The sequence below is a fragment of the Sus scrofa genome, chromosome 3 (assembly GCF_000003025.6).
Source record: "Sus scrofa isolate TJ Tabasco breed Duroc chromosome 3, Sscrofa11.1, whole genome shotgun sequence".
NCBI lineage: Eukaryota > Metazoa > Chordata > Mammalia > Artiodactyla > Suidae > Sus > Sus scrofa.
The window spans coordinates 31749005-31771312 of record NC_010445.4 but is presented as its reverse complement, the minus strand read 5'-3'; the positions used below and the strand labels follow the sequence as shown (position 1 = coordinate 31771312).

At 57.6% G+C, this 22308-nt stretch overlaps 1 protein-coding gene across 1 annotated transcript in view; it reads right to left on the bottom strand.

Moving 5' to 3' along the window:
• The window catches only part of LOC102157603, a 112045-nt gene that overhangs the window by 12612 nt on the left and 77125 nt on the right, over positions 1-22308 (bottom strand). The window contains exons 35-52 of the mRNA XM_021086611.1: positions 21891-22012; positions 21204-21344; positions 18227-18340; positions 17999-18130; positions 17204-17362; positions 14952-15116; positions 12440-12608; positions 11835-12019; positions 11510-11602; positions 11152-11356; positions 9659-9843; positions 9485-9582; positions 6335-6519; positions 4047-4252; positions 3781-3958; positions 2993-3102; positions 2577-2693; positions 2271-2412 (exon numbers count right to left, since the gene is read on the bottom strand). Of these exons, the coding sequence (XP_020942270.1) occupies positions 2271-2412; positions 2577-2693; positions 2993-3102; positions 3781-3958; positions 4047-4252; positions 6335-6519; positions 9485-9582; positions 9659-9843; positions 11152-11356; positions 11510-11602; positions 11835-12019; positions 12440-12608; positions 14952-15116; positions 17204-17362; positions 17999-18130; positions 18227-18340; positions 21204-21344; positions 21891-22012 (2706 nt within the window). The remainder of the gene's footprint in view (positions 1-2270; positions 2413-2576; positions 2694-2992; positions 3103-3780; positions 3959-4046; positions 4253-6334; positions 6520-9484; positions 9583-9658; positions 9844-11151; positions 11357-11509; positions 11603-11834; positions 12020-12439; positions 12609-14951; positions 15117-17203; positions 17363-17998; positions 18131-18226; positions 18341-21203; positions 21345-21890; positions 22013-22308) is intronic.

Sequence of the window (22308 nt, the reverse complement as noted above, 5' to 3'; positions counted from 1 at the left end):
TGTGTCCCTGTATCACTAAGGACAGCTTCCCAAAGACACTGTCAGGCAGCTCAGTGCTGAAGGTGTTTCATCTTTAATCTTAAATAATAGCTGAACTGGGCATAAACTCTAAACCGACGATTATTCTCTCTTCATGCTGTAAAGCTTCAGGCCCCGTCTTCGGTCGTTGCTGGTAGGAGGTTGGGTCTTGAAAGATCACCTCTTCTTCATCCTCTCTGATGGCTCTGAAGACCTTTGTTTTGGTTTTGCTGCAGTCACTCTGTTTGTGTCTTTTTCTTTTCTTTTTTTTTAAAGGGCCGCACCCGTAGCATAGGGAAGTTCCCAGGCTAGGAGTCCCATCAGAGCTGTAGTCGCCATCCTACACCACAGCTCACAGCAACGCCAGATCCGAATCTGCAACCTACACCGCAACTCATGGCAATGCTAGATCCTTAACCCACTGAACAAAGCCAGGGATTGAACCTGCATCCTCACGGATGCTAGTCAGATTTGTTTCCACTGAGCCACGGCAGGAACTCCTGCAGTCACTCTGATGGGTCTTGGAAAGGGTTTATTAACAGCATTTGGGGCGCGTTGTACTTCTTCAATCTGAGGAGTCACATCTCTCAAATCCTCATTTTGTTTTTGAAATTCCTTCATGGTTTCCAATTAATTTTCTCTTCTGCTATTAAGGTTTAAATTTCAGTGAATACTTTTCTTCGTTTTTCTTTTTTTTCCCCTTTTTTTGGCCACCCCACGCACGGATTATGGAGTGCCTGGCCCAGGGATCGGTGCTGAGGTGCAGTTGTGACCTACGCTGCAGTGGGAACTCCTATTTTTTCATTTCTAAAACTTAGTTTTGGAATGGTGCTTGTCTTTAATAATGTCTAATTCTAGCATCTGAAGTCTTGGAGAAAGATTTTTCTCCTTGATCAAACTCTATTTGGGCTCCTTACAACTCTTCTCAAGCAAGCCCTGACTTTCGGTCTCCCGTCATCTCTGTGTCATCCAGCTCTAGCAGGACCCCCCACAGCTGATCACCTCAACATCTGACTAGGGGTCCTCACCCAGGGACCACCCGGGCCTGCCTTCAGCGAGAATCTCGTTAGGTCAGGTGAGCCGGAATCTTGCCCACGCCTGATGTTACCCCTTAGGATTTTTTTTTTGGCTTTTTAGGGCCGCACCCACCCACAGCTCATAGAAGTTCCTAGGCTAAGGGTCAAACAGGAGCTGTAGCTGCCAGCCTACACCACAGCCATGGCAACGCAGGAGGCAAGTTGTGTCTGTCATCTGCACTACAGCTCTTGGCAACACTGGATCCCCAACCCACTGAGCGAGGCCAGGGATCGAACCCGCATCCTCATGGATACCAGTCAGATTCGTTTCCACTGTGACACAGCAGGAACTCCCCCTTAGGAATTTTCTATCCCCTGACCACCACCCTGCTCCTGGACTATCACTTCCCCCTTTTCCTTGTTGAGCCTAATCATCCTTCCTGTAATGTAGAGACCTCTCTCCCTGTCACTCTAGATCTTCCAGTAACCTCCCCCCGCTTCCTGTTTTTCTACGAATGTCATGAGTAAGTGCTCTGTTTACAGGGCTGCTGTTTGCTGTAGTCTCTAACTTCCGGGTCTGGGGAGCGGGGCTTGAGCTACAGGAATCATGCACGGCACCGGCTGCAGGGCTGCCTGGAGGTCCCCAGACACTGTAGGGAGTGGACATTCAACCCCCCTAATGGCAAGTCTGTGGTTCTAAGTTTATGTCTTTTTAGGGCTGCACCTGCGGCATATGGAGGTTCCTAGACTGGGGGTCGAATCAGAACTGTAGCCACCGGCCTACACCACAGCCACAGCCACACCAGATCCGAGCCGCGTCTGCAACCTACACTGCAGCTTGTGGCAATGCCAGATCCGTAACCCACTGAGCGAGGCCCGGGGACCTCATGGATGCTAGTCCAATTCGTTTCTGCTGAGCCACGACGGGAACTCCTGTGGTTCTATGTTTTTAGGAGCTGACTTTACAGCTGCCTGACCTCCCGGAGATTGTCTCCTGTGCCAGAGGTCACAGGCTCACTGGAGTTGGCATGGAGGCGGGAGCTACGAGCCCTTTTTGTCTTTCTCAATAAGCACCCCTTTGCATATAACTTTGCTTTGATGATTGGCTCACTGTACGACAGCTAAGTGCCTGACTCCTTGGCAGGAGCTATGAGAAAGAACCTGGTTTTTCTCTCTGGGATGGAAGGCAGAAGTCAACCAGGCAGGGTTGGAGCGCGAGTGGCCGCGGCAGCTTACCGCACTGTGGAGGAGGGTCCAGGGGCACGGAGCCCCGGGCACACAGGTGGATGTAGGCGGCTGCCAGGTTGCAGGCAGGTGGGTGCTCCTGGGTGCCACAGGGGTCCTGGATGCACAGGCTAAGGAAGGGCGCGGGGTCCACCTGCAATCCAGCACCCGCGATCAGTGACCCTGCCCCCCCTCCTCCCCCCCCCGCACCCTGGGGAGTAGCTTAGAAGAGGCGGGGGCGGGGGGCTAGATCGGGGCCAGGGCCACCTTTGTCCCTCAGCCCATCTGCTTGAGTGGCCTCTGCAGCCGCACACTCACCACCCCGAAGCAGCTCCTCAGGCTGGAGCGGGGGTCCTGGAAGAGGGCCTGGCAGGCGGGGCTCTGTCCTGGGCATGCGGGTCGTGTCTTCTCCACAGCCTCGCAGTCACCACTCACCTGGGGGGACGAACCTAAGACTCTGGCCTCCTGCCTGGACCTCTTCTCCTGGGCGGCTCCGCTGGGTGCAGTGGCCTCAGGAGGGGACCGCCACCCCCTGGGCCACCCCAGAGCCGGCAGGCCCAAGAGCCTTGGTGAGGGGGGCCCACCACACCCTGCTTAGGTCCATGGCCAAGTCGCCGGACGCTTCCCTCTCCAGGGCGCATCTGGATCCCACCTGGTTCCTTCCCCACCCATGGCCACCACGTCCCAGTGATGACGCCCAGCCCAAGGGAGGAAGGGCTGGCCAGCTGGCCCACCTGCCAGGCCAGGCTGAACTCCTCCAGGCTGCCAGCCACCGTGCCGTCCGGCAGCATCAGCTCGTTGCCTGCCTCGTTATCGTTGGTGCCCAGGAGGCCGGCAGACAGGCCTGGGGTCAGGGAAGGCAGGACCGGCCGTCAGGGCATGCTGGCCAGGGGCAGAGGGGCATTACCAGGCCCTGTGGCCTCCGTCCTGACCCCCTTAACTCCAGCCCCAGCTCTCCCAGAGGAAGAGGAGGAAGAGGATGCAGGAGAGCACGTGGGCGCCTCCCCGGGCCACCATCCCCACCCCGAGCGGCTGGGATGCAGGTTCTGCACAGTGTCCATGGAGCTGCCCAACCGGATCAAGGGGCGCAGCACGTCCCAGGGCTGAGGGCAGAGCCCTGGGCTCAAAGCCTGGCCCTGCTGCTCGGGGGCATGGGGGCCTTACATCAACCTGGGTCAGGCCCTCTGTCCCAGGGTGACCATGGGCGGGTCACACGAGGAGTGGACCGTGTGTGGTACAGCACCTGTAACAGGGCAGCGGGCAAACAGCGGGGCTGCGTCCAGAGTTGTGCAGCCCCTGGAGTCGGGACTGGTGCATGCTGGGCGTGATCAAAGCTGGGACAGATGGCCTCGGACCCTCTTCCAGCTCTGAGCTTTTGGGGCTGTTTGGATACCGCTTGGGCTGTGCGCCTGATGGCATCCCTGAGCTTGCAGCCTCCCAGGGACACAGAGTGCTGCGCACTGGGGTCAGAAGTCTGGGCCACTGGCTCACAGGCTGCCGGGGAGGCGGGGGGCAGACCCACCGTGCTGCCAGATGCTCAGAGTCAGGCTGCAGAGGCCGGCTTGGACGTCACAGGTGACAGAGACACCGTCCTCATTGTCCAGCTCGATCCTGGAAACGTCCCTCCTGGTCTCGGCAGGAGGCAGATCCAGGTCCAGACAGCGCACCCCAGGCGGGGAGGAGCCGTACAGCCTGTAGGTCTAGGGGTCAGAAGGGGGCTCAGAGAGACAGCAACAGGAGGCGGGGATGTGCCTGGGTGGCCAGGGCTCTCCCCTCTCGCACGCTTACCTTCAGGCCAGGGTACAGGACGAGGGCGGTGTGATTCAGCTCCACAGTCAGGGACGTGAGCCCCGAGCCTGCCTGGTTTAATGTCAGTGAGAACGTGTTCCGGGCGAAGTCCTTGGCCAGCAGCAGGCTGCCGCAGCGGGCGCCCAGGCCCCACACCCGGCCGTCGAAGGTCACCAGGTGCCTGGCCCCAGCTACCACAGCATGGTCTGGGGAGAAGAAGCCGGAGGCAGGGTGAGCAGGACCTGCTGTGCCCCTGCAGGGGGGCCCTGAGCCCACAGTGACCAGGGCCTGCTCCTCCCTGGCCTGCATCCCCAGGGGCAGCCCACGTGGGGAGTGGGGTCGGTCCCCAGGAACCCCGGGCTTCCAGAGGACTTGAGCTCTAGGGACGCCCTGAGATGGATGGGCTACAGCCAGGTCGGCCCAAAAGGGACTGAGGAGCAATGCCCGCCCAGCACCGAGCCTCGGACACACCCCACAGAGTGGCCTGGGCGGTTCCAAAAGAGCACGTGTTACACGGGTCCGTTCACACAGAGCGTCCAGAACAGATAAATCCAGAGACACGCAGAGGAGCCTGGGAAGCCGAGGGTGGGGGACACCACGCAGAGGGAGCAGGGGTCTAGGGGGTGAGGAAGGGTCGGCCGTTAACTGCAGAGATGGAGACACACCAGCCGCTGAGTCATGACTTTAAATGGGCGACCCAGCGGGTATGGAGGTCGCACCTCCGTGGAGCTGCTGCCCGAAGAAGTCACGTTCACTGTCAAAACCTCTGTGTACACACACACACACACACAACACATATATACACACACACACATATATACACAGCTATACACACATATACACACACACACACACATATATGTATACACACGCACACCTATCTATACACACATATACATACATATACACTTAGATACATACATGTACACAATACACATACACACACCCCATATATACACACATATATACACTCACACGTATATACATGTATATACACACACATAAACACGCACAGCTATAATGTACATGCACACACATATGCACACCTATATACACACGTGTATATACCCATATACATACACATATACACACACCCCTATATATATACCCATATATATACAGCTATACACATATATACATGCACACACACATGCACACCTATATATACACATATACACACAATACGTATATACACATACATACACACAGGTACACATATACATACATACACACATATATGCACATTACACAGCTGTATATACACACATACATACACACACCTATAATATACACACATCTCTATATACACATATACACACATACATATATAAATACACAAATACACACACACACACATATATATAGCCAAAGGCTCCATCCACTAGGAGGGAGGTGACATGTGGGCCAGGTTCTGCCCTCTTCACAGTGGGCAGGAAATGTGCTGAAAGGGGGCAGTTCTGACCCATCCAGCCAGCACTGCAGAGCAGAGGTTTGGGGGGTGGTGAACACACACACACAGGCCAGGCTCCTGGCAGTTGCTGGCCTGTGATGGCCCCTGAGGCTGGGGGGCTGGATACCGTGGGCCCCCTTGTCAGGTGGTGGCACTGAAGGTCCCAGGCCAGGCCCAGGTCACACACGCAGAACCAGAGGCCAGGCGGTTTCCAGGCACCGTGCTGCCTCACAGGCAAAGCACCCCTGACTCTGGGAGGGCATCCACCTGCCCTACGTAAGAGCCGCACTGCACACCCGTTCTTGCCAAACCCTGTCCGTGGACCTGAGACTCTCCTGGGCAAAGGAAGGGCACATGCTCATGAACACACGAGTGAGTCACGTTGCTCCCTCCAGCTCACTGAGAAATGAGAAGACTCACCAGATCCCACTCATCAGGGAGCCCATGCAAACTCCCAGGGGCTCCACGCCCCTGAGTTCCGGGGCCGTCCACATCTGGTCCCAGCATTGCCTGCACCTCCAGGCCTTGCTGGACCCACAGTCTGGACTCAATTAGCGGCCTTCCGGAGCTGCTGGAGGGCTGCCTTGTGCTTCTCCTGCAGCGTCCACCGGGAGGGACCTGGCTCATGCTCAGGCTCTTACATTTTGGACACAAGCCTGGATCTGCAGCCTAGTCCTGTTGGACCTTGGGAAGCCCGGCTCAGGACCCGATGGGCCCAACACGACGATGCCCGTGCTACCGGGGGATGGTTCTGCTGTTTGCCTGGCCGTGCTGGGTCCTGCTGCCACAGCCCTGAGGGTAGAGGGGCTCCTGGGGAGGGGGACGGTGCAGGACTCACATCCAGTGGGGCTCCCCAGCAGGCGGTGTCTGAGCTGGTGGTACTCAGCCAGCACGCTGGTCCTGTAAAGCTCTCGGAGCGGCCGCAGCAGTGTCTCCTCCACCAGGTGGCTGATCACTCGGGCCACATCCAGGGGCTCATCCCCTGCAGGCAGCAGCGGCAGTGTCACCACCACTGAGCGATCCCTGGGGTGGGGGGGGGGTGGAGCACGGAAATGCTGAGAAACCCCACCACGAGCTGTGCCTGCCAGAGTCTCTCTTTCCACAGCTGCGGGACGGCCACGTGGGGACCCCGCCTAGACTGACCTCTGCCAAGCATCAGCCAGCACCCCAGGCATCCCCATGACTCCAGAGTCAGACCCTCCATCCTTCCCGACATCAAAGCCAAAGCCCTCAGGTCAATCCCCGGCTCCACCCTTGTACCACCTACATCCCATCTGCCAGCAAATCCTACAAGTTTGTCCTAAAGACATCGGAACCTGACCACCTCATGCCCCTCCACGGCTGCCAGTGCTCAGCATGGCCGCCCTGCCCTCTCACCTGGACCATCCAAAGTGGGCTCCCTGCTTCTGCTCCCCCTCCCTGCAGTCTTTGTTCTCGACAGGAGGGCCAGAGGGATCTTTTTATTTTATTTTATTTTATTTATTTATTTATTTATTTATTTTTGTCTTTTGTCTTTTTTGTTGTTGTTGTTGTTGTTGCTATTTCTTGGGCCGCTCCCGTGGCATATGGAGGTTCCCAGGCTAGGGGTTGAATCGGAGCTGTAGCCACCGGCCTACACCAGAGCCACAGCAACGCGGGATCCGAGCCGCGTCTGCAACCTACACCACAGCTCACGGCAACGCCGGATCGTTAACCCACTGAGCAAGGGCAGGGATCGAACCCGCAACCTCATGGTTCCTAGTTGGATTCGTTAACCACTGCGCCACGACGGGAACTCCCAGAGGGATCTTTTTAAATGAAAGGTAGATCGTGTCCTTCCCTCAGCTCAAAACCTCCCGTATGTTCCCATTTCAGAGTAAAAGACAAAGGCCCCAGGCCACCCTGTCACCTCCCCAACTCCTCCACCCTCCACTCCAGCCCTGCCCCCCTGCAACTTCCTTCCTAGTCATCAAGCTGGTGGTTCAGCCCCATCCTGGGCCTTGGCACCAGCCGTGCCCTCCGTCTGGAACGCTCTTCCCATGCCATGCATGCAGCTCGCCCCTCACCCTCCGAGCCCCTGCTCAAATGCTACCTTCTCACTGATGCTGACCACAGCCTCACTTTTGAAAATGCTCTCCCCTCAACCGCTTGTCCTGCCTTATTATTTTTTTTTTCTATAGCATTTGGCACCTAACATACGAGCTCAGAAGCTGGGAGACTTGGATCCAAGGCCAAATCCAGACTGTGTCCTGTTTTTTGACAGCCCACAAGCTAAGCATATGGAAGTTCCCAGGCTAGGGGTTGAATCGGAGCTGTAGCTGCCAGCCTACATCACAGCCACAGCAACACAGGATCCAAGCCAAGTCTGCGACCTCTGCCACAGCTCATGGCAATACCGGATCCTTAACACACTGAGTAAGGGCGGGGATTGAACCCAAAACCTCATGGTTCCCAGTCAGATTCATTTCCACTGCACCACAACGGGAATTCCAGCTTTTACATGTTTAAAGGAGTCGTAATATACAGATGGCCAACAAGTACATGAAAAAATGCTCAACATCGCTGATCATAAGAGAAATGCAAATCAAAACTACCACGAGATACCACCTCACACCAGTCAGAATGGCCCTCATTAACAAGCCAGCAAATAACAAATGCTGGAGAGGGCATGGAGAAGAGGGAACCCTCCTGCACTGCTGGTGGGAATGTAAATGGGTACAGCCACTATGGAGAACACTTTGGAGATACCTTAGAAATCTATGCATAGAACTTCCATATGACCCCGCAATCCCACTCTTGGGCATATATCTGGACAAAACTCTCCTTAAAAGAGACACATGCACTCGCATGTTCATTGCAGCACTATTCACAATAGCCAGGACACGGAAACAACCCAAATGTCCATCGACAGATGATTGGATTAGGAAGATGTGCTATATATACTACTCAGCCATAAAAAAGAACAACATAATGCCATTTGCAGCAACATGGATGGAACTAGAGACTCTCATACTGAGTGAAATGAGTCAGAAAGACAAAGACAAAGACCATATGATATCACTTATAACTGGAATCTAATATCCAGCACAAATGAACCTTTCCACAGAAAAGAAAATCATGGACTTGGCGAATAGACTTGCGGTTGCCCAGGGGGAGAGGGAGGGAGTGGGAGGGATCGGGAGCTTGGGGTTATTGGATACAACTGGGAATGGATTTGCAGGAAGATCCTGCTGAGTAGCATCGAGAACTCTGCCCAGATACTCATATTGCAGCAGAACAAAGGTGGGGGGAAAAATGCATACATGTAAGAGTAACTTGGTCCCCATGCTGTATAGTGGGAAAAAATTAATAAAACAAGAAAAAAATGAATTAAAGTTAAAAAAAATAACAAAATAAAAAAGCAAAGGCTTTGTTCCCATGATGGCTCAATGGTTAGCGAACCCGACTAGCATCCGTGAGGATGAGAGTTTGATCCCTGGCCCTGCTCAGTGGGTTAAGGATCCAGCGTTGCTATGAGCTGTGGTGTAGGTTGCAGCCGTGGCTCGGATCTGGCGTTGCTGTGGCTGTGGTGTAGGCCGGCAGCTGTAGCCCCGATTGGACCCCTAGCCTGGGAACCTCCATACTAAAAAGATAAAAAGACCAAAAAAACAAAGGCTACGTGACAGACCCGCTGGCTACAGAGCCTCAACATTTCACTCTCAGGCTCAGTGGAGGAAGGTCTGCTGACCCTGGGGGAAGAGGACTGGTCACTGTGGTCAGTGATCACAGCCTTCGCGAGGCCAGGATCTTCCCATTCATGGCTGCCTCTGCAGCACCTGACACTCACTGCTCAGGGAGGGTATGCATAAAACATCTGGGGGATGAGGAATAAGCCTCAGTTTCCTCATCTGTACAATGGACACTGAAAATGCCTGCGTGCAGCGCGGTCAGCGGAGCAGAGGAGATGGGGGGTGTGAAGGCGTCCAGCTTGGTGCCCAGCGGGGGCAGGACCGCTGGGAAGAATAGTCACCTGGTGGAGAAGCGGTACAGGTCCAGCAAGGGTTTGCAGAGCCTCTTCAGTGCCCGGGAGAGCGCAGCTTCGGCCCAAGACAGCAACTGCGGGGTGGCCTGGGGGCAGGGGGAGAGCCGTCAGGGCCCTCCCTGCATGCCCGCCACCTCCCACCCTCCCCTCACCCGGCCTCACCAGCTCCAGGGCACCCCACGTGGCCTCCAGCACCGTCCCAATGGGCCTGGATCCCCAGGTCCCCGGCGTCCCAGACACCCAGGCCTGCAGCTGCCGCGCAGCCTCCTCGGCCTGCTCCCGCCACACATCATCCAGGGGCCGCAGCGTCACCTCCAAGTAGGCATCCTTCAGGGTGGCCAGGGGCCCTGTCGAGGCAGCCACCGCCCACCGTGAGGCCACCTGGGCCTGGGAGCAGGTCCAACGGCACTGCACACGTCCCAGGCCCACGCAGCTCCCGACCCCCTGGCCTCCAGGAAATAAACAGGATCTGTGACCTGGAAGGAGCCTCTGCAGGCCCGAGACTGGCCGTCTGTGAAGCCTGTTCACGGCATCGGCCCGTGGCTGCATTTCAGGAAGGTACTGACTGTGATGCCAGGGGAGGCTGGGGGAAGCGCCGGCTGTGTGGACAGGAGGTGGGTGTGGCTGGGGGATGGGGAAGGCCTCCGGGGAGGCAGGAGGGTGATTTAGGCAGCCCAGTTCGAGGCCCTCAAATCCCAGGGCTTTGGAGACTCTGCCTGTGGGCAATGGGAGCTATAGAAGGCTATGGAGAGTTCCACATTCCCAGAACTGAAGGGAGGGGTGGCTTTCGTTCTGCGAGTCTGCAACAGCGATCTGCGCCAGGCAGAGACCCCTATGTGACCAGGTCCCAGTGAAAAGCCTACAGAGCTCTAATGAGCTCCCTGGCTGACCATCTTTGATATGCACTGTCACACTTCCAACCTGGGGGACTTGAGGTGTCCTGTGCGCCCCCTGCTGGGAGAGGACTCCGGAAGCTCACGCTTGGTCTCCCTAGAACCTTCCCTGCACCTGCGCCTCTGCCGCCCGGCTCTGTACCCTTCCTTGTAACACATCGCAGCTGCGGCCGCGATTCTGAGCCGAGTCCTGGTGACTCCCGGAGGCTGGGGGTGGCCCGGGGATTCCGACGCAGACACAAGCAGGGGTGAGAGGACATGTGACAGTATGAGCACCGGCCAGTCAGAGGGACGGCCACCCTGGTGCCAGGTGAAGTCCTGGGGGCTCCCTGCCAGGGGGCCGCTCCGCAGAGAAGCCTCAGCGCCCCGCCCAGCCTCACTGGTGCTGATCCCAGGAGCAGAGAGAGGCCCTGGAATCCAGGGCAATGGTCCTGCTAGAAATAAAGCTGTACACCTGGAGGAATCAGGCAGGGGCTGAAGACATGGGCAGTTGTCCCAGAAGAAATAAGGCAGCGGGCATGAGGGATGTGAGTTTGGACTCCTGCAAGAATGGACACAGTGTTCCCGAAGTCTGAAGGCTACGGGTCCATGAAAAATAAGGCAGGGGTCTAACTGAAGGCGGGCTGCAGGCCGGCCGGAAATCAGGTGGCCTTTTGAGTTGAACGAGTGCCCCAGGCTGAGGGTGGGGGGCTGGGGGTGGAGACCCTCGGACAAGGTATGGATCCGGGTGCAGGGTCCCGCTGCCCCCGCTCTTGCACTCACGCTCCAGCTCATCCCGCAGCTGCTCCAGCCCCGCCTGCAGCCTCTCCAGGTGCGGCAGCAGGTGCTGTGTCAGTGCCTCCCTGGCCTGGCTCTGGGACCACAGAGCAGCCAGTGCCTGGCCGCTCTCCCGCATGGCCCCCAGCCCAGCCTGGCACAGCTGCCGCAGCGGGCCTGTTGCGCTGTCCAGGGCGCCTGCTGGCTGCACCTGGGCGGGGAGACGGAGGCAGGATCGACGTGAGGGTCTGGGGCACAGAGTGCTCCAGAAAACCCTCATGTCCTCGAGGGGGACCCCACGCAGCCCCACCCTCCTTCCCATTCCCCAAGTGTGGCCCCCTGCGCCCCAGAGCTGTCTACCCACCAGGCGCTGGAACCTTCTGACATAGGCGTCCAAGCCGTGGATCTTCTGCTCCAGCCGGGCTTGCACCTGGGCCCCAAGAGCCACCACCCTGGACTGGGGACACACAGGGACAGGCTGGGCCTCATGGGAATGAAGTGGCTCACGGTGCCAGCAGCAGTGTCCAAGGGTGTGTTTGCCACACTACAGGCTGTCTGCCTCGGCTTTCTTGGCACTGCTGGACCCAAGGGGCTCAGAGCCTGGTGCTGTGGCCTCTGCCCGGGTCAGGGGAGCGGGGGAGGGAGGGCAGTAGGAAGAGCAACCCTCCACCCAGCCCCAGTCCTCTCACCTCCACGTGGCCCAGCAGGGTCCCCTGGCAGCCATGTGCAGCCAAGCGGAGGCTCTGGTTGGCGGCCTGCAGGGTCAGGCGTCCCAGGGGCTGGACAGGCTGCCCACTGTCCTGGAGCAGGGCCGCCACCTCGGTCATCGTCCTGTGGGCACACGCCCGCAGCACCATGCTCTCCTCTTGACTCCCTGGGGCCAGGAAGAGACCTGCTGTTGCACCCAGGCTTCGTCCACCTGCCTCCCGGCTGCCCACTCCTCCTGCGCTCCACAGCCTTCTATAGCTCCCATTGCCCACAGGCAGAGTCTCCAAAGCCCTGGGATTTGAGGGCCTCGAACTGGGCTGCCTAAATCACCCTCCTGTCTCCCCGGAGGCCTTCCCCATCCCCCAGCCACACCCACCTCCGTCCACACACCTGACGCTTTCCCCAGCCTCTCCTGGCATCACAGTCAGTATAGGTGGCCACCGGGAACTCATCAGCCCTCCGGGCTGGGGGTGCCACCAAGTCCCATCAGGGTTCCCTCTGACTTCGCAGCTCTTGGCACCCCAATCTTGGGCCAAGCTGGGGCCCTTCCCTCGGCCATCAAGCCACATCCGGTGCCTGCACTCACCTTCCACGTGGGCCACTGAGGCCTGGAGGCAGTTTGGGGCCCGGGACACTGACAACCTCACTTTCTCGTCCCCGTCGTCCACATTTCCCTCCAGGTGGACCAAGCTTTGAGAAGCTGAGGTGGAGACCCTGCCTAGCAGGCTAAGCTGCTGAACGTTGGGGCCGTAGAGCTGGGAGGGAGAGGGCAGAGGCCTGAGTGGGGCCTGGCCCCTGTCCCTGGCCTCTGGCCCCTGCTGGCCCCAGGCCTAGGGAGAGGTGGCTAGGAGGCCGAGGTTGAACCTGCAGGGAAAAGGCCATGTCCACCCTACCCCACATCCTCAGGGGCAATGGGGCCCCCGCCCCCTTACACAAGGCTCAGAATCCCTACCAGTTGCAGGAAGTGCTTATTAAAATCCACATCCAGGGGCCTAAGCAAGCAGCACATGGCATCCAAGTGGCTTAAAAATTCTCACTATGGAGTTCTTGTTGTGGCTCAGTGGGTTAAGAACCCGACTAGTATTGGGATGAGGGTGCAGGTTCAATCCCTGGCCTTGCTCAGTGGGTTAAGAATCTGGAGTTGCCGTGCACTGTGGTGCAGGTTGCAGACACGGCTCAGATCCCACGTAGCTGGGGCATAGGCTGGCAGCTGGAGCTCAGATTTGACCCCTAGCCTGGGAACTTGCATATGCTGCAGGTGCGGCCCTAAAAAGGAAAAAAAAAAAAAAAAGACAGAGGCACAGGTTGGGAAAATGCAGCCACGAGCCACAGAACGCCTGGTATGCTGGAAGCACAAGGAAGGATTCCTTCCCAGGGCTGCTTGAGGGAGCAGGAAACTGCTGCCACCTTGATGTTGGACTTCTACCCTGCAGAGCCGAGAAAGAGGGAATTTCTGTTGTGTTAAACCACCAAGTCGGGGGTAATTGGTCATCGTGGCCCCAGGAAACCTATTCAAGAGCTCTCACTAAACACGCGGCTTCCTGTCTCCTTCCCCTGAGATTTTCAAGTGGGTGCATTGGGTGGAGCCCAGGAATCCTTAGGCGATTTCTCAGAACCCAAGGGGACCCTGGCAGGGTGTCTGCAGACCACACCTGGGGCGTTCGTCCTGGATGGCCTCCTGCATCCCAGCTCCGCCCCAGTCACTGTCAATGCCCCCCCGCCCTCCCCCGGCTGGGGAGTGCCTGACCTTCCTGATGCATTTCACCAGTTTGGCATGAAGACCAAACCAGCCTGGGAAAGGCCTCTGTCCAGGCCATGGACCCCAAAGGGGCAAGCAAAGAGGGAGTGGGCAAGTGAGAAGCCGGCGGAACGGGGTACCCACATGCGGGGGATCGAGGGCAGGGCAGCCGTCCCCTGGGCACCCACTGCACCCTGGGCTCTGCGGGACTCGGCCCCAGGCCTCTGGTTCTGCAAGTGGGCCTTGGTGCCCCGGGATCACAGATGCAGGGGTGGCCGGGGGCGTGGCTGGCAAATGGGGAAATAAGAGCCCGCCCAGGAGAGGCTTGGAAAGCTCTTTTGAAAGCGCCACAGCTCCTGGGCTCAGAAATGGGGGCTGAGCCAGCTCCAGCCAAAGAAATGCCTGGTCCAGCTCTGGATGCTGGAAGGACACCCCTGTCTCAGAGCACCTACTGTGTGCACGTGCTGTGCAAACACTGTTTCCTTCTCCTCCCAGTAACTCTGCAGAGGATGTGGGATTCGTTCCCATTTGATGGAGGAGAAGATGGAGGCTTTGAGAGGGAGAGTCACAGGCCAAGGTCACCCGGCCAGGGAGACACAGAGCTGGGTGGATGGCAGCACCGTGGAGCACCTACTGCATGCCCGTGCTGTGTGGGCAGAGGGGAGGGGGTGCCCGGAACCCTATCAATCACCCCATGAAATCTATCCAATCCCCACTTAGAGAAGAGGAAATGAGGCTTGGAGAGGTCCCTTCCCAAAGTCACTTGGTCAGGTGGGGGCAAGGCAGGTATTGAACCCAGCTCTACCCCTTTCTGCCTTCTGGAGCTGCTGGGAGGAAGGAGGGAAAGGAAAAGCCTGGGCCAATAATAGCTAATAATAATAATAATAGTGGTAATAATAATAATAATAATAGCACTGATACTTACCTAGTGGCAACTTTGTATCAGGCACTGTTCTAAGCGATCTATACATATTAACCTACATAATTCTTGTGATATTAATCATATGGGCGGCAGGGTAAATGCAATGATTATCTCCCATTTTCCAGGTGAGGAAACAGGCACAGAGAGGGGAAGTAAGTTGCTAGCTAGGAAGAGGCTTGGCTGGGGTTCAAACCAAGGCAGTCCAGCTGTTGCCTCTCGATTATAGGAGCTGCTCTGTCTCAGGGCCTGGGGCCAGGACCACAAGGGGGGGGTCCCACCTACCTTTAAGCTCAGGCCCCCACAAGTGTGCAGTCTGCAGTTCCGAAACAGGCCACTAGATGGCAGGGCCGCCCAGGCAGTGGTGGTCCACTGGCCAGAGAGGGACAGGGGGCCGTCAAGGCATCTTCCTGTGGGGTGGGCAGCCTGGCAGCCACTCACCTCCAGCTCCCCGGAAAAGTCAGGCATCCGGGGCCTGCTGTGGTTGCGGAGGGTCAGGCTGAGTTGCAGGCCGTGCTCTGGGTCCGGGGCGAGGCCCAGTTGGAATCTGGAATGTAGCAGGAGCTCTCCGCCACCCAGGGAGTGCTCGCCGGAGACTGAGAGGGCCTGGGATGAGAGGTGGGGTGTCCGCAGTCAGGGGGGCATGGTGGCACAGCTTCCTCTCCCCACCTAGTCCAGGCCATCATCCCCCATACCAGAACTGTCACAATAGCCTGTCAGATCTCCTAGGCTCCACTCCAGCCCTAGCCCACAGCCCCTCCTCCCCTCAGCAGCCAAACAGCCTTTTGGGGGATGGGGCATATGGAGGTTCCCAGGCTAGGGGTCGAATTGGAGCTGCGTCTGCGACCTACACCACAGCTCATGACAACGCTGGCCAGGGATCAAACCCGCATCCTCAAGGATACTAGTCAGGGTCATCACTGCTGAGCCACAGTGGGGTCTCCCAGACTGACCTTTAAAAAATGTAAATCAGACACTCCGCCCTCCTCGAAGCCTCTGCCTTCCCATTGCACTTAGGGGAGGAGAAGCCAGTCTCCTCAGTGGTCCTATGAGTCTTCGTTATCTTCCTAACCTCACACCTCCCTGCTGTCTCAATAAGAGCCACCCTGCAGTCCTCAAACCCTAAGCACGCTCCTGCCCCAGGGCCTTTGCACTGGCTGTTCCCGCTGCAGTTTGCACATGTCAGCTCTCCCTGCTTCATTTCTTCACAGCATTCACCATATCTGACTGCATGTCACACATCTGATTTATCTTCCTCTGCCCACCAGTCTATGGGTTCCAGGAGGAAAGGTACCTGGTCTGTCCCTTTCACCATCCTTGGAACAGGGCCTGGCATAAGTGAGACCCACAAATGCTCCTGAATGGATGAATAAATTGGGGGTTGGCAAATTAGGGCTCATGGGCCAAATCCGGCTCACTGCCTGCTCTTGTAAATACATTTTTATCGGGAAAGGTCATACCTGTTCATTTATATGTCATCTATGGTGGCTTTCATGACCCAATGGCAAAGCTGAATGGTTACAACAGAGACCATGTGGCCTGAAGACCTAAACTATTTACTACCTAGCCCCCTCCCTTTTTTTCCAGCGCCCATGGCATGTAGAAGTTCCAGGGCCAGGAATCAAACCCGGGCAACAGCAGTGACCTGAGCAGAGCAGTGACAACATGGGATCCTTTAACTGCTGGGCCTAGGCCACCAGGGAACTCCCTATCTAGCTCTTTACAGAAAAAATTTGTGACCCCGGGATGGATGGAGAAATGGGAGGACGGACAGACGGATGGATGGCTGGCTGGCTGGCTGGCTGGATGGATGGACGGACGGATGGAAAGATGGATGGATAGATGGATGGATGGATAGATGGATGGATGGATGGACGGATGGAAAGATGGATGGATGGATGGACAGATGGATGGACGGATGGATGGATGGATGGATAGACAGATGGATGGATGGATGGATGGAAAGATGGATGGATGGATGGATGGATGGACAGATGGATGGATGGATGGATGGATGGATGGATAGACAGATGGATGGATGGATGGATGAATGGACAAATGGATGGATGGACGGATAGACGGATGGATGGACGGATAGACGGATGGATGGATGGATGGACGGATAGACGGATGGATGGACGGATAGACAGATGGATGGATGGATGGATGAATGGACAGATGGATGGATGGACGGATAGACGGATGGATGGACGGATAGACAGATGGATGGATGGATGGATGAATGGACAGATGGATGGACAGACAGATGGATGGATGGATGGATGGATGCATGGATGGTTGGAGAGTGGTTAGATGGAGGTTTGGATGTAGGGAACATGGGTGGGTGGGTGGAAGGCAGGCAGGAAAGACCAATCAACCAGCTAACAAAGCCAGGGGAATGGTGAGGAGGGGGGGGTCCCAACACCTCCCCTCTGACAATGATGATGATAACAGCAGCTTTCGTTTATTTGAGCACTCTTCTGGTGTCGCATCTTAAACCTCACAATCACTCCACATGCTGGAACCTACTGCATCTTCCATCCCCCTTGATGAAACACTGGACGGAGAGGGTCCAGCCCACAGTCGCCCGTGATGATGGCATCCAGCTCCCTCGCTGACACTCCATTGGGCAGGCACCCCCTCTTCCCTCCTCACTCCACGAGGCCCTGGGTCCTTTCCCAGGACAGACTCACCTGGGGCAGGTGGCAGAGCCCCAGGTGCAGGGAGTGGCGCAGCCAGCGGGTGTAGTCCGTCTCCACGGCCCCCCGGAACCTCTGTGTGGTGCAGGAGGCCATGGCGTGCTCTAGCGTGGCCTCAGCGAGGATCTTGTCTGGGCCAGATGGCTGGTGCCTCTGGAATGAGAAGGCTCCGAGCAGTGGGGGTTTGTCCCGTAAGAGAGCGTGCCCATGGCCAGCTGCAGTTGGGAGACCCCCACGAGAGAAGAGTAGGCGCCAGAAACCCCACTGTCAGAGCCCCAGGGGAGGGGGTCAGCCCCCCAGCGACCATTTCCACATTTTTGTTGGGATCCCTGATGGGGTGGGCCGAAGGAGATCCAGAGAGACAAGGGGACTTTCAGGGCTAGCTGTCCCCTTCTCTCCATGGCCCCGTCCCTGCCCCAGACTCTGCCCCATCAGGAGGCCCAGACAGGTGGTGATGCTGGGGCGAGCTTGACCCTGACACCTCCGGGAGCCTTAAACCTGACCTCCCCCTCCCCCTCCCCAGAAGCCAACAGGTGTCACCAGCTCCTTCCCCGGCTGTGCCCTGAGGTCTTGCCTCACGCTGGGTGCCTTGCTCTCCTTCCCTCCCCATCAGGGAAGGATTACTGTGCCCATTTCACAGATGAGGAAACCAAGGCTCACGGTGGTAGAGAAATGAGTTGCCCGGGGTCCCCAGCACAGCTAGCCCTCACACCCAGGACCACCCGACCCCAGGCCAGGCACTTTCTGCAGCAGGAGGTGCCGCCCCTCCCCAGCTGCCCGGGGCCTCACCTCATACGTCAGGTTCTGCTGCATCTGGCATCGGTCCCAGGACAGATGGAGCCATTGGTGGAACCTGGCTGGGGTCTGGATTAAGGCCCCACAGGCCCTGAGGGCGCCCAGGCCCCAGGTTTCCTGGAGCTGCTGGGGAAGAGGGAGGGAGGTACATGACGGGGCGGCCAGTGCAGGGCCCAGGCGCAGGGAAGACCCGTGCCTGGTCTGCATGCAGCCCACGCGTACCTGCCCCAGCGAGGCGACCAGGCAACCCTCCCGGGTGGTGCTGTGTGCTGAGGACCTGTCGGCCCAGGTGAGCTGCATGGTCACAGGCTGCCCTCTGTCCCACGTGAGCTGTACCTGCAGGGAGATGGGACCAGTGGTGGGGGGAGGGGGGAGAGGGGAGGGGGGAGGGGGGCAGAGGAGAAGCTGATGCCCCCACATGTGCGTAAGTGAGATGGGACAGGTGAAGGGCTGGTGGCCCCCTGTCTACCCCTCTAGGGGATGAAAAGGGGCGGGGGGTGGCAGGAATAGAGACCTGCCACCTAGGTGTGACAGTTCAGAGTCACCCGTAGACAGACTGAAGTATTTTTTTTTTTTTTTTTTTTTTTTTGGCTGTCCCGAGGCACACAGAATTCCCCGGCCAGGGATCAGATCTGAGCCACAGCTGTGGCAACACTGGATCCGTAACCCACTGTGCCAGGCTGGGGATCGAACCTGTGTCCCAGCACTCCCAAGAGGCCATGGATCCCGTCGCATCCCCGTGGGAACTCCGAGGCCAAAAGTACTGAGGTGGAAACCTCGTTGTCAACACCCAGGCTTGTCCTTCCCAGAGACAGAAGGGAAGCTGATCCCCCCCTGGGGCCCGTGGGGCTGCTGTGTCTGACTTGGGCCCCTCCTGCAAATTCATAGGTTGGAACCTGATTCCCCACGTGATGGCATCAAGAAGCAGAGCCTCTGGGAGGTGATTTTGTTTAAATGAGGTCGGGCAGGGGGTGTCATGAAGGGATAGTGTCTTTCCAAGAAGGACCCCATAAAGCTCTCTCTCTCCCGACACATGAGGACACAGTGGGAGGGCTGCAAGCCAGAGAGAGGTCTCTCTCCAGAACCTGACCATGCTGGCACCTTGATCTTGGACTTCTAACCTCTAGAAATGTGAGAAGCAAATATCTGTGGTGTGAGCCACTCAGCCTGCAGTATCTTTTTTCTTTCCCGATTTTTAAGGCCGCACCCACGACATATGGAAGTTCCCAGGTCGAATCAGAGCTGCAGCTGCCTGCCTGTCATAGTCACAGCAATGCCAGCTCTGAGCCTCGTCTGTGACCTATACCACAGCTCATGGCAACACCGGATCCTTACCCAGTGAGCCAGGCCAGGGATCGAACCCGCATCCTCATGGATACTAGTCAGGTTTGTTACTGCTTCACCACAACGGGAACTCCTCTCTCTCTCTCTTTTTTTTTTAATTTACCTTTTCCTCTCTTCCTTCCTTCCTTCCCTCCCTCCTTTCTTTGCCATCCCGAGGCATATGGAGCTCCCAGGCCAGGGATCAGATCCTCCAAGCCATAGTTGCAACCTAAGCCACAGCCAGGCTTAACCCACTGTGCCGGGCCTGGGATCAAACCTGTGTCCCAGCGCTCCCAGTGGGAATTCCAGCCTGCAGTATCTTAGCCCGAGCTGAGGCCCTGCACGTTCTGCCCTCTCACCTGACCTTACCTCCCCCAATCACTAGCTCACCCCCCATCACCCCCTCCAGTTCTATCTTAATCACCTCTGGCTCTTCCTGAAGCACCCAGCCGGTTCCCACCTCAGGGCCTTTGCACTGGCCCTTCCTTCTGCCCGGACTGCCCCTGTTCCTTGAGGTTAACACAGGCAGCTCCTCCTCATTGGCAGGTCCTCAGCTGACAAGCCACCTCCCCATGAAGCCCTCCCTGACCATCCCATCTAGAGGAGCCTCCCTTGGAATCCCCCCACCCGACTCCAATGATTCTCTTAGCTCCTTCCTCGCTTTCTTCACGGTGCTTATCACCAAGCTTAATTCCTTTATTCATTCATTTGCTTGAGTTTGGGTCTTTTTTTTTTTTTTTTTTTTTTGTCTTTTGTTGTTGTTGTTGTTGCTATTTCTCGGGCCGCTCCCGCGGCATATGGAGGTTCCCAGGCCAGGGGTTGAATCAGAGCTGTAGCCGCCAGCCTATGCTAGAGCCTCAGCAACGCAGGATCCGAGCCGCGTCTGCAACCTACACCACAGTTCACGGCAATGCCGGATCATTAACCCACTGAGCAAGGACAGGGACCGAACCCGCAACCTCGTGCTTCCTAGTCGGATTCGTTAACCACTGCGCCACGACGGGAACTCCGAGTTTGGGTCTTTTTGCCTGGCACACGCTGGCTTCCTGGTTCCATTCCAAAGATGAAAAAATTGAGGCTTAGAGAGGTGCTGGGAGCTGCCCCCTGGAGCTGCCTCCCGGTCAGACGCAGGGTCCAGCAGCTCCATTCGAACCCCTGCAGTTACGGACTTAACAAATGAATGCCTCAAGGATGGATCAGACATGCTGTAAGCTGTTCCCCCACTCAACTCTCAGCTTTATCAAGGCAGGGACTATGTCTGTGCCTCAACACTGCCTGGCACACAGTAGGTGCTTAATAAGGCACCGATGAAGAAATGAAGGGCGGGAGTTCCCGTCGTGGCGCAGTGGTTAACGAATCCGACTAGGAACCATGAGGTTGCGGGTTCGGTCCCTGCCCTTGCTCAGTGGGTTAAGGATCCGGCGTTGCCGTGAGCTGTGGTGTAGGTTGTAGACGCAGCTTGGATCCCGCGTTGCTGTGGCTCTGGCGTAGGCTGGTGGCTACAGCTCCGATTGGACCCCTAGCCTGGGAACCTCCATATGCCGCGGGAGCGGCCCAAGAAATGACAACAACAACAACAACAACAATAATGCCGAGGGAGCGGCCCAAGAAATAGCAACAACAACAACAAAAGACAAAAAAAAAAAAAAAAAAAAAAAGGAAAGAAATGAAGGGCGGACGGAGCCCTTGGGGTCCCAAGCTTCAGGAATCTGTGATTCTAGGGACATGCTTGTCGCCGATAAATAGGATTCTCTAACCCCACCCCCCACCCCCTGCCACAGTCCCAGATGCCCCAACCCTGGGCTCAGCCATGCAGCTCACCAAACCCCGTGACCCCGATGCCCAGGGTCCCTCAGATGCCCGCCCCCCAACTCACCTGCCGGCTCTGCCTGCCGCCCCTGCTCACCGCACGGCCACAGGCCTCAGCTCGCCGCCAGGAGAGGCTGAAGGGGTGAGCCAGGGCCAGGCAGGCAGCCAGCTGGCCCTTCCCCAGCTGCAGAGAGGAGGAGAGCGCCACCTGGGGGGGGACAGGCTGAGCCTGAGCCGGAGGCCTCACCCAGCGAGGCGACCCCTCCCCACCCCCAGTGCAGCCTCTTCCTCAAGGTCAAGGGTGTGAGGGCTGCTGGCCCAGCACTGCAGGAGACCCTCTGGGGGGGCTTCAGCTCATTTTGCAGAGGAAGAAGTTGAGACTCGGAGAGGAGCAGATGGGGCAAACGTATGACAGAGATGGGACTGAGGGCCACACACGTGGTGGCCAGAGGCATCTCATGGGTTCAAATCCCATCTCTGCCTCCCTGTGGCTCTGTGACTCTGGGCCAGTCCCCGTGCCTCTCTGAGCTTCCATGCCATCTTCTAGCAGTGGGGCTGCCACGCCTGGCACACGAAAGGCCTTCAGTGTGTCAGCCACTTGTCTTCCTGCTATTAGTCAGGTGGTGTTGGGCCCAGGATCCCTCCCCCGTGGTCCCTGGGGGGTCAGGCCCAGTCGGGTTGGCCCTGGTAAGGCCCCTTGGGCCGGGCAGTGTCCCACTCAGGCTGCAGGGTGGCCTCCAGCCCCGATGCCTACCTGGTTCTTGCCATCCCAGCCCATGACCAGGTCATCCTGGTGGCCGCGTTGCGAGTGCTCGGAGGCCAGGCGGAAGCTGCAGTGTTGTGGCAGGGAGAGGGGCAGCGGGTGTGTCAGCTCCACTGTGGGGGGAGGCGGGTGTGACACAGGGAGGGGCGGGCACATGAGCTGGGGACAGGGGCTGCAGGCCGACCAGACGGGAAACGGCTACCAGCTCGGGCAGGGGGCCGCACACTCGGGTAATCGGTCAGCCCCAAATTCAGAAGCTCCGCCCTCTGCTAGGCCCCCTGCCACTCAGACGACTGGGAGACCCCCACACCTCCCCTCCTGCACCCAGGCTCTGTACGTGGGATGCGGAGTTCTCATCACAGCTCAGTGGTTAACGAACCCAACATGAGTTCAATCCCTGGCCTCGCTC